This window comes from Prunus persica, chromosome G5 (genome assembly GCF_000346465.2).
Source record: "Prunus persica cultivar Lovell chromosome G5, Prunus_persica_NCBIv2, whole genome shotgun sequence".
Lineage (NCBI taxonomy): Eukaryota > Viridiplantae > Streptophyta > Magnoliopsida > Rosales > Rosaceae > Prunus > Prunus persica.
In genome coordinates this window covers 2,971,878-2,987,449 of record NC_034013.1, presented here as the reverse complement: position 1 = coordinate 2,987,449, position 15,572 = coordinate 2,971,878, and the positions used below count along the sequence as shown (strand labels likewise).

The window sequence follows — 15,572 nt, the reverse complement described above, 5'->3', positions numbered from 1 at the left end:
TATGTGAATTTGAGACGAAAAATGGTTCATGACAAGATTATGAAAATTCTTGAAAGCATCCATGACTTCACTTTTGAATTTTAGGAGGTACAACCAAGTGACTCTTGAAAAATCATCAACAAAGGTAACGTAGTACCTATAACCATCAAAAGACTCTAGAGGTGCAGGTCCCCAAACATCGGAGTGCACCATCTCAAAAAGCTTGCTAGCTCTAGATATGGAAGAATTAAATGGAAGTCTAGTAAATTTTGACAAATGACAGATTTCACATACAAGTGAGGATTTGCATAAGTTAGGGAACAAAGTAGACAAAACAAATTCTGAGGGATGTGCTAGACGTTGGTGCCACAACTGATGTTCTAGATTTGAACTGACTTGGAACCCTTTTGGAACATTAAGGTTCTTTGAAAAATAGTACAGCCCATTTAGGTAGTGACCTTCGCCAATCAGCTTCTTGGTGGCTAGATCCTGAAAAACAACATTGTGAGGGAAGAAAATTGCACGACAGTTGAGAGAATTTGTAATCCTTCCTACGGACAACAATTGAAAAGGAAAGGATGGAACATATAATGATGTGGACTCAACACTATCTGAAATCAGTTTAACTTTCCCTCTACCTAGAACGGGTACACCTCTACCATTTGCTATAGAAACTAGTGATGGTGTAGTGTAGCTTTCAAAATTGTATAGCTTTGAATATTGATTTGTCATGTGATCAGTGGCACCTGAGTCTATAATCCAAAAATCATGAGAATGACTAACATTTAGAGCAGTTGAAAGAGCACACATAATACCTGGAACATCTCCTTGAGGTATACACGATTAGACTCAGCTAAGAATCCTGCAAACTGCCCAAGGAGAGCAGTTTGATTTCCACCAGTCAATACTTCGCCTGTGCTTCCTTTTTTGGTTTGAAGATAGGCTGAGAATTCATTTATCAAGTCAGCCGGATTGGCTGTGAAGTTCGTCAGCCCATCAATTGATGTAGCAGTAGCAGTAGCATGGTTTTTGTTTGTATGTGATCTGGTTTGTGAGCCCTTGTAGTCTCTTGAAGGCTTGTTCTCAAACTTTGGCTTCAAATCAGGGTGTAATATCCAGCATCGATCTATTAGATGTCCAATATTATTGCAGTGTAAGCACTTCAGATCTGGCCTTTTTCCCTTGTACACTCTATCTCCAGATGACTTGTGGTTTGTCACAAAAGCTCTAGCCTCAGACACACTAGATTTGATGTCAACATTCATGACTTTCCTACGTACTTCTTCTTGCTGGATAGTAGTGCAAACACTTGCATTCCTCAGACCTCTTTAACAGTATGGCAGCATCGATAGTATGTGGTCGATACATATTTAGTTCGTTCCACATATTTTTCATTCAACCGAGATGATGAACAAAGGATTTATCACCTTGTTGGAGACTTGCAAGATTCCTCTTAAGTTGGAACACTCGAGCTGCATTGTTTTGATTGTCATACATATCTTTGACTGCCTTCCAAAGAGAAAGAGAGGATTCTGAAAAACTGAAAATTTCAGACAGCTTAGGATCCATGGAGTTAAGGAGCCACGACATGACCAGTTGGTCTTTGCACAGCCATGCTTCATACTCCGGAGACGAATCTTCAGGTGCCTCAATGGTTCCATTAACAAATCCGAGTTTGGATCTTCCTCCAAGGGCAAGAGTTACTGCTCTAGACCATGGAAGATAGTTAAACTCATTTAACAACACAGAGCACAGTCGCTGGTTTGGGTTGACTTCATCTTCTGGAAAACTAGAATGAGGTACTGTGAAGCTTTCAGCTTCAGAGCCAAAAGGATTATCTTCTGCCATTATTGAATAGCATGTACAGAAGAAAGAAAGGTAAAAATGGAGACAGGGCGGTTAAGATTCCTGCTCTGATACCATATGGAAAATGATGGGGAGAATATGTTTTTTCATTATCTTTTGTTTACAAGATTACACAGGTATATATGTATAAGCTAGGGAAGGCTAATATCCACTAGCCAGGTTAAGAACCATTGGCCAGTCTAAGAGCTGTTGGCCAACACACCACAACCTTAACTTTAACCCCTAATTATAGGAAAACTCTAATTACAAACAATAAGATCAAATTCCCTAAATTAAGGACGTGTAAATCAATCACTAAATCAATCACAGGTAGTAGCCACCAAGCTAACCACAGCTATCAGCTACCAATACTTCCAATACTGGTGGTATGAAATTATGGGTGGAAAGAAATAGTCTTGTTGATTTGGGTTATACTGGTGCCAAATTCACTTGGTCTAATAAACGGCACATCGGGGCCTTAATTATGGTGAGACATGACAGAGGACTATGCAACTTTCAATGGAGACTTCTTTTTCCTGAAGCTTGTGTTAGACATCTCGCTAGGGCAAAATCAGACCATTGTCCGTTGCTCCTCCAACTTGATCCAAGTTTTAGGTCCCATCCGCATCTTTTTGAAGCCATGTGGCTTAAGCATGAAGGGTTCTAGCAGTTTGTGGCTAACTTTTGGGGCCAAGAAAATGGGAATTTACTGAATAAAACAGGGGAGCTATCGAAGCAGCTGAAAATTTGGAACTCCAAGGTTTTTGGGCATCTTAAACTTAGAAAAAGGAGAGTCTTGGCTAGAATCACTGGAGTTCAAAAAGTATTATGTGAACAACAAAACCCCTTCCTTGTTAATTTAGAATTTGAGTTGCAAAAGGAATATTCACAAATTCTTGATCAGGAAGAGTTGTTGTAGATGCAAAAATCAAGAGCCAACTGGCACAAAGATGGGGATAGAAATACTAAATTTTTTCACATGACGACGGTGGTTCGACGCAGAAGAAACAAAATTCTTGGTCTCAAAGATGACAATGGCAACTGGGTGACTGATAAAGGGGGCCTGAAAAATATTACTATCAATTATTTTCAAAAGTTGTTCTCTGATGATATGATTTGCACAGGTACTGCTACTCTACCTAATTTTTTTCATGTTGCTGATCAGAGTTTTTTAGATAACTTGTTGGTCCCTGTGAGTAATAGTGAGATTAAAAATAGTATGTTTACAATTGGACCTTATAAAGCTCCTGGTCCGGATGGCTTTGCTGCGTGCCTTTACCAACAGAGCTGGGAAATATATGGTGCTGAGGTGTGTGATTTGGTCAAGCAAGTTTTTACTACTGGAGAAATCCCATATGATCTCACTAGGACTTTAATTGTTCTAGTCCCAAAGTTGACTAGCCCGCTATCTATGGCGCAAATGAGGCCAATTAGTTTGTGTAACGCCCTCTACAAGACCATTTTGAAGATTTTGGTAGTCGGCTAAGACCCCTACTTAAAACTTTGATCAGTCCTAATCAGGCTAGTTTCATCCCTGGAAGACTAATCTCTGACAACATCGTTCTAGCTCAAGAGCTCCTTCATAAATTTAGACACTTCAAAGGGAAGAAAGGTTTTGTTGCTTGGAAAATTGATCTTTCTAAGGCTTATGACAGAGTCAACTAGGGTTTTCTAGAATTTGTGCTTAGAGAAATCAAACTCCCAGTGGCTACAATCAAGATTATTATGCAATGTGTTACCACGGTTCACTTCCAAGTAAATTTGAATGGTGAAGCTAGTCCTTCCTTTACTCCTGAAAGAGGACTGAGACAACGTGACCCCCTCTCCCCTTATTTGTTTGTGTTGTGTCTTGAGAATTATCCCATCTAATTAGTGAGGTTGTTGTAAAAAAGGAGTGGCGAGCAGTCGGTATCTCTAGAACTGGTTCTAAGATTTCCCACCTTTGTTTTGCAGATGATTTACTCCTTTTTGTTGAAGCTAGCATGCGACAGGCAAGAGTGATGAAGAGATGTCTTGATAATTTTTGCCGAGCTTCTGGTCAGGTCGTGAGTTTTGAGAAGTCCCAAATCTTCTGTTCCCCAAGTGTTCCAAATAGCCTGGCTGCAGAGATTAGTAGTATTTGTGAATCTCCTTTGACTTCGAACCTTGGGACATATCTGGGGGTCCCATTAATTCATTCAAGACTAAATAAGGCTACTTATCAAAGTGGTGGATAAAGTGCAGCAAAAGCTTACTGCTTAGAAAGGCAAGTTGCTTAGCTTGCCTGGCAAAGCAACTTTAATTCAATCAGTGACTGCTTCCATTCCTTTGTACACTATGCAAACTGTTCGGCTCCCGGCTAGTACCTATGAGGAATTGGATAAAATAAGCAGGAATTTTTTGTGGGGGAGTAGTGATGATGTTTCGAAGGCTCACCTTGTGAAGTGGGACACAGTTTGTAAAAGCAAAAAGAAAGGCGGTCTGGTCTTAAGCAAACTGATCTAATGAACCAATCTATGTTGGCCAAGGTAGGATGGAGATTATTGCAACACAAGGAGAGCCTCTGGTAAAATGCTCTAATTCAAAAATACCTACAAGGTAATGTTTCTAATATTTTTTGCAATGAAAGGGTAAAGCACTCGCATCCTTCTCCTACATGGCGTGCTATTGAACATGGTGCAGATATTTTGAAAAAAGGAATAAAAATAAGAGTGGGAGAGGGCCTGCACACTTCTTTTTGGACAGATAATTGGGTTGGTGATGGGCCATTGATAAGTCGGTTTGGGAGGGTGCCTCAAGGTAAATTACAATTGAAAGTTTATGACTATCTGTCTCATGGCACTTGGGACCTGGAAAAGCTAAAGGAAGATTACCACTTGAGATGGTAGGTCATATTACGTGTGTACCTGCTGGATTAAGTTGTAAACCAGATATTCCTATTTGGAAGCATACTACCACTGGCTCTTTCAGTGTTAAATCAGCATATATGGCTAATTGTCGGGAGTCGTCGAGTATGGATGTTAGCTGGGTTTTTATATGGAACATTAAGGCTCCCCCCAAAATTAAATATTTCCTTTGGTTGCTGCACCAAGATAAACTCTTAACAAATGATCAAAGAGTTAAAAGGAAGATGACCATGACTGCCAATTGTGATATTTGTGGTGCCCCAATGGAGAATGTAGCTCTTATTGTACGGAATTGCCCAGTGGCAATTTCAGTTTGGCATCAGTCACTTATGCCTATGAATATGAGTTTGCTGCAGGCTGCTGATCTTCATACTTAGGTTGCAAAAAATTTACACAACTCTACAATTTTGGCTTATGGAGTGGAGTGGTCAACCATGTTTGCTTTCACTTGCTGGTTTCTTTGGAAATGGAGGAACAAAAATATTTTTGATCATGGGTTTGTGTTTCCCAACAACCCCAGACACGTCATTCTTATGGCTGCTATAGATTGGACACAGGCCAATATTGAAAAAACTAGAAAACCCACCTGCTCTCTCACTGCTCTCTGTTGGCAATATCCGAATGAAGGAGTGATTAAAATCAATACCGACGGGTGCAGAAAAGGTAAGGATGGACACATTGCTGCTGGGGGTGTACTCAGAGATAGTTCTGGGCAGTGATGAGAGGCTTTGCTGTCAATCTTGGTGTAGGACAAGTCTTGGAAGCTGAGTTATGGGGCATCTATCTTGGACTGAAAATTTCTTGGAATATAGGTTGCAGTGCAGTTGTGCTTGAGTCTGACTTAGCGACCGCAGTACACCTGCTTAACAAAAATGTGCAAGACATTCATCCTCTTACTACTATGTTGTGGGGATGCTAGGATTATATAAACAAAGACTGGGTTTGTTCTATTCATCATGTATATCGTGAGTGCAACATGGTAGCGGATAAACTAGCTGAATTGAGTTCATGTCTTGATTTGGGTTTGTCAACTTTCCAGGACCCTCCTGACAGTATTAGGTCCTTTCTTAGTGAAGATTTACTTAGAATCTGTAGGCCTTGAGCCATTTTTTAATTTCTCTGTTGAACATTAGCTCCGTTTCTTCACCAAAAAAAGAAAAAAGAAAAAATATCATGCGTGGAAAAGTGCGTGCCAATAGACTTCATAACTGGATTAATATATGTTACCAAACCTACATTGAAGTCTTAACTATATGTTACCAAACCTACATGTTTTAGAAATTTAGTCAGCATTGGAGACTCCCATAAATGAGGCAAGAAACAATTATTAAAGGCTAACTAAATTATAATGCATCACATGTCCAGTTCTTGCTAGTCAAACTAAGCTCACACAATTTTTTATTTTTATTTTTTCATCAGAGTTAGTTTCATGATGTCCCGGTGTGAGAAAGGACAGGAAATGGGATTGATCTTATTTTATTTTATTTTATTTTACTAATGAGTAGAGATTAAAAAATAAAAGAAGCAATTTCCAAAGATTAAAAAAAATAGAGAAGGAAAAAAAATTATTAGTGATAAAAAGTGAAAAAAGATCAAAGAAAAATCATTGAAAGGGTTGGTGGGCAGCTTGACGAGGTTGAAGTTGAACACTGCTGGCTTTAGCCAGCGGTACAACGTCAAAACCCAACTACTGAGAGTCCGAGAGAGAAATTAGAAGCACTTCAAACTTCACAAATTGACTTTGCGATCTTCAAAGAGGGGAGAGAGAGAGAGAGAGAGAGAGAGAGAGAGAGAGAGCAATGGAGGCCGTGTAAGTTTTTGGATTTTGAATCAAAGATTTGTTGTTATTGTTGTAAGAATTTTTGTGATTGATTGAAAATTGTTGTTGAAATACAAACAGGGTTGCTTCAGCTCCAGGGAAGGTGTTGTTGACGGGAGGTTACCTGATTTTGGAGAGACCCAATGCAGGCCTTGTTCTCAGCACCAATTCTCGCTTCTTCGCCATTGTCAAGCCACTTTACCACCAGCTCAAGCCTGATAGCTGGGCTTGGGTGCGTCTTTTCTCTCTCTCTCTCTCTCTCTCTCTCTCTCTCTCTCTCTCTCTCTCTCTCACAATCTGATTGAGATGTTTTGGTGTTTCGTCTTTCAGGGTTGGACGGATGTGAAATTGACGTCTCCTCAGCTCTCCAGAGAAAGCATCTACAAACTCTCCCTCAAAAATTTGTCACTTGAATACGTCTCTTCAAGGCAAGTTTCTATAATTTTGATTAAACTTTGTTAAATGATCATTAGTTTTTTTAACAATGCCACCAATCATCAGTTTATATCATCATCATTATAGAAAGATTGACCTGCTTTAAATGTGGTTAATTTGAGTGTTTTTCTTCCTTTGCAAATCATACTTCTGTGGTTAGGTGAATTGTTTAGGGTGTTTCTTACCTTACGTGCTTTAGAATTTCAGTGACTCGAAGAACCCTTTTGTGGAACAAGCGGTGCAATACTGTGTAGCTGCTGCCCGTGCCACAGTTGACAAGAACAAGAAAGATTCATTAGAAAAACTACTTTTGCAAGGTAATGTTTGATTCACTGTATGTTCCCCCATCATTTTTCAAGATAAACAAACTCTCCATCTTTGAAAATTCAACTGGGTTTGTCATGCAGGTCTTGATATCACAATTTTAGGCAGCAATGACTTTTATTCTTATCGGAACCAGGTATCTAACCTCTTTTTATTTCTGTAGTTTTTTATTACTTTGTTGTCTGAATTTTTATTTGACACATATCTCAACTTGGTATACTATGACAGCATCAATATTAAGTTTTCTTGAATCAAATTGTAAATCTTTCTAAATAAAATAATTTAAAAATCTAAAGCATTCAACTTCCAAGAATCAGTTGCTGCTGAAACTTCAAGGATTCTTGTTTTATCATTTTAAATCCAAATTCCTAATTCAAGATGTTGGTGGGTTGTGCACCTCTTAGATTGAAGCCCGTGGTCTGCCTTTGACTCCGGACGCATTGGCTGCATTACCTCCTTTTGCCTCGATTACCTTCAATGCTGAGGAATCAAATGGAGAAAATTGTAAGCCTGAAGTTGCAAAAACTGGATTGGGTTCATCTGCGGCAATGACAACAGCTGTTGTTGCTGCTTTGCTTCATTACCTCAGAGTTGTTGATCTTTCCTCCGTGCTTGAAGATCATCAACATGAAAAATACACTGCAGATCTTGATTTGGTGCATGTTATAGCTCAAACTGCTCATTGCATTGCACAGGGAAAAGTGGGCAGTGGGTTTGATGTTAGTTCTGCAGTTTATGGAAGTCAACGCTATGTCCGCTTTTCACCGGAAGTGCTTTCTTCTGCTCAGGTCTCTCTCTCTCTCTCTCTCTCTCTCTCTCTCTCTCTCTCTCTCTCTCTCTCTCTCTCTCTCTCTCCCCCTCTCTTTCTCTCTCTCTGCTAAAGGATACCATTTGCATCAGACGAATACACCATTGGTCCTGTTTGTCTAATTGGAAAACTGGAGTTTGGTATGTTATAGTTAAGTGTAAAACAAAGCTTATGAAATGGTTACAGGTTACCTGTGGTTACAATAATTTGATGATGAGAGGCTTGCCGCTAAAAAGCAGACAATAATGGGTTGTCCTGTCTGATTTTTAACTGCAAGCCTCTGACCATCCATTAATACCTTCAACTCGTAATTTTAGTGTTTGTATGGTTTCAGGTTGCAGTGAAGGGAACTCCACTACAAGAAGTCATTCTTGAAATCCTGAAAGGAACGTGGGACCATGAGAGGACTAAGTTCTCCTTGCCACCATTGATGACTCTTGTAAGCACGTCGAGATCTATAAATTATTTCTGATTAAACATGCCTGCACTTGTAAATATGATTATGCATGCAAAAGAGTATCATACTGCTTTTTAATCCTCTAAATCAGTCTTATTGATCTGTATTGAGACTTGTCGTAGTCGACTGTAGATTATATTTTTCCTACTTTGTATCCTACCATTTCATATTTGTAAACTTGGGAATCTATCTTGACATTTTTCGCTTTTACTTTTTGTTAATTAAGCTCTTTCTTGTTCTTTAGATTACAAACTTGAGGTTAATCCTTTTTTCTTTCTACAGTTACTTGGAGAACCAGGAACTGGAGGATCATCCACTCCATCAATGGTGGGTGCTGTGAAAAAGTGGCAGAAGGCTGACCCTCAGAAATCCTTGGAAACATGGAGAAAGTTGTCAGAGGCAAATTCAGCACTTGAAACACAACTCAGTACATTGAGCAAATTGGCAGAACAACACTGGGATGAATATGAAAGCTTGATAAAAAGCTGCAGCATTCTCAAATCAGAGAAGGTATTTCTTGGACTCAATTTTTCTCAACAACACGAATTTTTTTATGATAAAAACCTAAACTAAAATGCAGGGCCATTTTGGATTTATTGGATATGTCGTGTTGTGTTGTGTTGTTGTGCCTGGAACAACACGGTATAGATTGTGTCATGCAAGGCCCAGCTTAAACGTGCTATGCTTGTGCCAGTGTAGCCCATTTTACTCCTCTAATCATGTCATCATAAAATTTGGCTTCTTCATATTGTTGTTAATACTTTCCTTACCCTATGACTTCCTTTTGCTTGTATTTCCCAACTTTGATGTTTGAGTCAATTTAAAAAAATGGATGGACAGTGGATACACCAAGCTGCTAAACCAAACCAAGAAGCAATTACTAAAGCATTATTAGGAGCAAGAGATGCTATGCTTCGGATCAGGTATCATATGCATCAGATGGGTGAGGCTGCAGGTGTTCCGGTATGTGCTTTCTTTAACTGGAGTCTTCTTTGGTGTTTAAGATGGAGAATAATACTTGATAAAATATGTTACTTCTTACAGATTCATTTTCTTTCTAGAAAACAAATGTTCTTGACTTGGTACATTTAATTAAACTGTTATTTGATTGCCCATTTTTACTTACACTGCCCATTCACCATCAAGTTGTGGTGGTCATTATTGCGGGAGTTCTGGATTGCCTGGGCGATTCCCAAAGGCTGCTTCGAGCTTTTATGTACTACAATGGATTTGCCGGGTAACCGAAAAAGGGCCAGTGTCCTCTGGGGGTGCCTTGTTCATGCTATATTTTGGAACATTTGGATGGAGCGTAACTGTAGATTTTTTTTAATCATAAGGGGGTGGGACCTGCCGAGCTTTGGGATAGGGTGAAATTTGGGGCCTCTCTGTGGGTTTCTGTCTCTGCAGAGTTTAAGGATTACCATTATTCCACCATCCTGAGAGACTTCAACACTGTTTAAAATAACTACACTGTGTAAGGTCGTCTTATAACTCCTTCCTGAGGGGGTTGTATGGCAGTGGCTCTAGTTTTTTGTTTTTGTTTTTTTTGACTCCGTGGAGTCTGTCTTTTCCTTCTTATATTGTTTTGATGGATTCCTTATGTTCCTTTTTCTCAATACAATGTCTCTATTCCAAAAAAAAAAAAATCAAAAATCAAAAAAAAAAAGTCAGTCACTGTACTTCTCTATTTTGATTCCTACGAAAGCCATAGTTGGTTTTCTCTATCCCCCCAAGTATATTCCGTTTAATTTTATGATCAATGAAGCCTTATGTTATGCATCATGAACGAAACCATTGAAGAAGTTTTAAACTCAGCTTCCTTAGACTTAAGTAGAAATCCCTGCCATTAAGAATCTTCTTCATTTGTGGGACAGGTTCTTGGGATTTCCAAATCCATTCCATGGATTGGGTTTTATAGGAATCAATACAATTCAGTGAACCCCTTTCTAGTTTTTGGGAATGTTGGGAATCATGAATAGTGTCAATGCAAGAAACTGCAAATGTTTGGTTTTTTTTTCCCCAAGCAGGGTATGCCTTACGGCAGAATGATGCAGGACGCGTAGGACCTAAATTTGTTAGTTTCCTAATGTATTTGTTAGTTTCCTAGGTTCTCTAGTTTTCCAAATTCTAGTAGGATTTCCACTTTTCTAGATTTACAGATTTCTAGTTTTAAGTTTCCTATTTTATTTGGGTTATGATTTCTGTTTAATCAAGGGATTTTTATCCTATTATGTCTAGGTTTTAGTTTGCTATAAATACCCCCATGTAGTTTTTTAAAATTCAGATTTGGTTGAGTAAACCTTTTCCTAGAACTCTCTGATTTCGTCCCTTCGATCTATATTTTCTTCTCCTCGATCTCCGATATTCTTCTTTGTTCTACTGTTTCTGCCCTTTATCTCATCTTTTCAATCTATAATTTCTTCTCCTCGATCTCTTGTATTCTTCTATGTTCTATTGTTTAAATGCGTAATCTAACACCTATGGGCTGTACCATCAATTCTTCTGTCGCCTAGCCTTGAGGTGTGCAACAAAAAACTCCTTAAAACACATTGGTGCTGGTACTTAATATATACTAAAGACAATAAGCCATTACTTAGAATTGCAAGAGGGAGCAACCTGATGTCAATCATTTGAACACAAACATGTTGCCAATCATAAATGTTTAACATTCAACCTATCTCTTGTCATTCTAACGAAAGTCATTTATACATCATTCTCCATTTTCTCCCATTACACTAATTTAAAAACTAGGACCAAAAACAATTAGGGGGAAAAATCAGAGATATTCTTTGTGGTGTGTTTACAATGCCACATTATCTCAGCCACTATAGCTGGGGGAAAAACGAAAAATTACCAGTTATATTTATAGTACTTTTCATAATAATTGAAGTTGCTAATCAATGACTATTTAACTAACCCACCATATTTATTTGCATTGTAGACTAGAAACATAAGCAGAGATACAGACATCTCTTAGGTGATGAATAAAACTGGATATAATACACACAATTTTATAGACATACCTGAAGCAGCTTACGTGTTGTGTTGTGAGAGGAGCGAATTAATGGAAGTTGCTGCAAGGTTTTCTCAGTTTAGTGAATGGGAAGGATACAAGTGTTTTATGGACACAATACAAAGGGTACGTGGCACATGGGATTGTAACACCCCCATTTTGTGCAAACCCATTCCCAAGTTCCAAAAATGAAAAATAACATAGCCTAAGCGGTGTCTTTTCTGGGGAACCGACACTTCAAATTTTGAAGTTGAGTAGAGGATAATCTTGTCTTAGCTAATTACCGTTTGACCAAGGAAAAATTAATTAATAATTACAATATTTCTAGTAAATTTGCAATAGCAGAGAGCTTTTCAATTTAATTAACTTTAACGTCCAATTGTCCAACAATCCCCCCCTTTTTTTTAATTGCATTGTTGCCGTTTTGAGTTCACAGACAGAATATTGTCATGCTTGTCTTTTCTTTTTAATTTTTTCTCTGATTGATTTCTTGGCTTCAAAAAATTTCAGATAGAACCAGAATCACAAACTAGTCTTTTGGATGCCACTATGAATATGGAAGGAGTTTTGTTGGCTGGAGTTCCTGGAGCAGGTGGGTTTGATGCCGTATTTGCTGTTACCTTAGGGGATTCTGGAAGCCATGTTGCAAGTTCTTGGAGTTCGTTCAATGTTTTGGCCTTGTTAGTGAGAGAAGATCCTCATGGTGTTTCTTTAGAGAGTGCTGATCCACGAACCAAGGAAATTACTTCATCCATTTCTTCAGTTCACATTGAATAAACTCGTCTTCTTCAAATTTTTTGTGATAAACTAGAACAATTATATACGGAGAAAAAATGTGACTTGCAAGAGGAATTGTATTAGAGTGTGGATAGTAAATCGATTTGTCAATGTTTAAGAGACAAATATGTACGTAAAGCAACCAACTAAATTAGGCTTCCGTTTGTCTTAATTTCCTTGAATAATTGTACAATAAAAGAAGTTACTCAAACAAAATCAATGAGTACCATTTATTTAAACTGTTCAGGAAATCCCTATGCCATCTTCTTGTTCTTTAATTTGCTTTGTTTATATGTTACTGAGATATTCATGTACTTTTAAATCATTAGGCATTGTTATGCTCCTAAGCTGAATTTTTGGTTTAGCCTCATAACAAAGATAAGTAGTTAACCATTGAAAAGCAGAGAAGAAGGGGGTTGTGGCACTTGAATTTGAAGGAATATGATCGCCCCTGAAATATGACCTTTTCATTTAAGCAATTTTTGTTTGCATCCGCTCTTTTGTTATTGTCATGATTTGCAGAGAACTAGAGTTCTTAGAAGAGTGACTTGGATATGATAATAAGTATGCCATTATTGCTTTTTTCATATTCCATTAGCATAATGAATTTATGTTGGAGTCTTTGTCTCATTACTTGTGTATGGAATGGAATCTTTATGCATTTGACTGTCAGCTGAAATCTGGTTGAAGATGGTTTTACGTTTTCCTCTCCATTGAACCAAAAAACCTTCAGTATCCAACCGTATATTTTGCATTTCAATAATATACTAGGAAAGAAACACACAATTGAAAATTGGATGTTCAGATTCACCAGTAGTCTCTACAAGAGCAATTTCCATCTTTAAAATGATGGAACCGGTTTCGATCTCTTACGGTAATTTCCCGTTCATAGATCATAGAAACAAATTTAGTGTACGTGTGACAATCACTACACATCCTGAGATTTCGAACTATTCTTATGGGAGACCCCTGAGATGTATGTATGAGAGCAAAAGCAATTGCTAACTTCTGACTATGGTATTTCAACCTCTCTCTCTTCTCTTCTTCATCTACATCAAGCAATACTTGAGATGTGTCAGCCGAATAGCCTTCGAATCTCAGTTGCCATTCCATCTGGTGTACCATCTTGTAGACGCCGTCGCATTGGTGGTGTGACTGTGAAACAAACTTGTAGACTCTTCTCTTCACCTCTACCAAGCTAATTCCAGGTGTCTGTGTCAAGCCCTTGGAAGCCATTTCTGTTCTTGTTCTAGCCATGTTGTCCCACCTTTGCGCTTGTGCATACATATTTGATAGCACCACATAATCGCTCGGGTTTTGGGAATTCAATTGGAATAGCATGTGAGCTGCAATCTCCCCTATTTCCAGGTTTTTGTGAACTCTGCAAGCGCTAAGAAGGCTTCGCCATATGACGTCGTTTGGCCTAACAGGCATGCTAGTAATGAGCTGCAATGCTTCCTTGAGCATTCCTGCTCTGCCCATAAGGTCTACTAGGCAACCATAGTGTTGAACTGTAGGTTGAATTTTATGTTCGCCTTTCATCCTATTGAAACACCGGAGACCCTCATCTACTAGGCCTGCATGAGTGCAGGCACTTAGGACACCCAAATGAGCAACTGCATCAGGTGTCAAACCTTCCTGGAGCATTGCTGAGAAAAGCTCGAGAGCTTTCCTGCCATGCCCATGGACAGCAAGCCCAGAGATCATCACAGTATAAGATAATTGGTTCTTCTTGTTCATCTTCTGGAATAGACACAACCCTTTCTCTAGGCACCCACATTTAACATACATGTCTATCAAGGAAGTCTGTACTATTACATTGAGTGCACTAATGTTTCTCAACAAAGATCCGTGGCTGCATCTTCCCAAATCAAGTGCACCCAAATGAGTGCAAGCAGAGAGTACACTGACTAATGTGCTTTCTTCAGCCCTCCAACCCTCCCTTCTCATATCCCCAAAAAGCATCAGACACTCACACCACATACCCAAATTAGCATGAGCTGCAATGATGGCACTCCAAGAAGCAACACTCTTTTGATCCATTTGCTCAAAAACAGTACAAGAACGTTCTAGCTCTCCGCATTTTCCGTACATGCTGATCAAACTATTCTGCACAAACACATCATTTTCGAGCCCAAGCTTTAAAATATGACCATGAATTTGCATCCCTTCCTCAATTGCCAGTAACCAAGCACAGGCCTTGAGCAGAACTGGATAAGTGAAATTGTCAGGTTCAACTCCTGTCTCCAGCATTTCACAGTAAAGAAGCAAAGCTTTATCCCAGTTCATAGCCTTCACATGTCCTTTAATCATAGTGTTGCATACAAAGGTTCCAGGTTCATTGATTTGTTGGAAAATTGAGCAGGCATGGTCCATGCTTCCCCAAGCTGATAGAGCAGAAGTGGCCACAAGATTTCCTGCACAAAAAGAATCACAAAAGTGGCCCAACTTGAGAATATGAGCATGAACTTGCTTCAATTCTTCCATGTTCCTGCATCTCTTCAACAGTGACAAGCTTTCTTGCTCCTTCGACCTTGAACTCGTTTCTGGGCATCCTAGTGGAGTTTTGGAAGGTAAAAAGAGATGGGTTTGGTTAAGGACTGGTGCCCCTGTCATCTGGGCATGTTCTCCATGTTAAGCCAATAGATTTTGCCCAACATAGATCCACATTGATACCCTCCAAACAAAGAAAGGCTTCTGGGTCCTCCAATCAAATAGGCATAGAAGCAACAATTATTAAGAATTAGGTGTGCACTAATAATCTTAACTTGTGAAACCCAGTTCGGGATTTTGAGTCCAAAGCGTTTGAATATTTGCAATTGTTTGATTGTTGAGGCAGGAAAAAGAAGTGTGCTGAGTGGACTTCAATCTTACCCATGAGATTGGAAAGAGAAATGCCAACCAGAAAACCTGCGTCAGACCATGGGATAAGTACTTTTTTCGGATAGGATATTAGCTTCAAAACGCAAAGTGGATTTTTCATAAAAAATAAAAAATATATATTTAAAAAATCACACAGTGTATTTAGACTGATCTCACGAAAATATCAAGGGCTGGATTACAATGTTGCAATCCTATGGCTGAAAACAGGCCACATCAGCCACCTAAGTCTTAGTGTTATTTTGACTTCGTTAATCTCTTCTTCTCCAACTTTTTTGTTGCTTCGTTTATTTTTAGGTTTTTTTTAGCAATAAGCCCATTTTAGTATGATATATTATATTACCTATACA

The 15,572-nt window shown here is 38.7% G+C and overlaps 2 protein-coding genes across 2 annotated transcripts; one reads left to right on the top strand and one right to left on the bottom strand.

The window, feature by feature from the left end:
- LOC18777683 (phosphomevalonate kinase, peroxisomal) lies at positions 6,309-12,593 on the top strand. Its single transcript, XM_020564058.1, has 10 exons — positions 6,309-6,519; positions 6,610-6,760; positions 6,859-6,956; positions 7,171-7,280; positions 7,371-7,423; positions 7,692-8,075; positions 8,430-8,534; positions 8,835-9,062; positions 9,393-9,515; positions 12,076-12,593. The coding sequence occupies exons 1-10, from the start codon at positions 6,509-6,511 to the stop codon at positions 12,340-12,342; spliced, it is 1,530 nt and encodes a 509-aa protein (XP_020419647.1). The 5' UTR covers positions 6,309-6,508; the 3' UTR covers positions 12,343-12,593.
- On the bottom strand, positions 13,076-15,292 carry LOC18777192 (pentatricopeptide repeat-containing protein At1g31920). The gene has a single exon (XM_007210812.2). The coding sequence runs from the start codon at positions 14,956-14,958 to the stop codon at positions 13,150-13,152; it is 1,809 nt and encodes a 602-aa protein (XP_007210874.1). The 5' UTR covers positions 14,959-15,292; the 3' UTR covers positions 13,076-13,149.

What these genes read in the sequence shown, in the direction of transcription:
- LOC18777683 (XM_020564058.1), top strand. An exon ending in GCATTCTCAAATCAGAGAAG is followed by an intron (nt 9,063 to 9,392) that starts GTATTTCTTGGA and finishes ATGGATGGACAG; the next exon opens with TGGATACACCAAGCTGCTAA. An exon ending in GTGAGGCTGCAGGTGTTCCG is followed by an intron (nt 9,516 to 12,075) that starts GTATGTGCTTTC and finishes AAAAAATTTCAG; the next exon opens with ATAGAACCAGAATCACAAAC.
- LOC18777192 (XM_007210812.2), bottom strand. Translation starts at nt 14,958, where the DNA reads ATGACAGGGGCACCAGTCCTTAACCAAACCCATCTCTTTTTACCTTCC.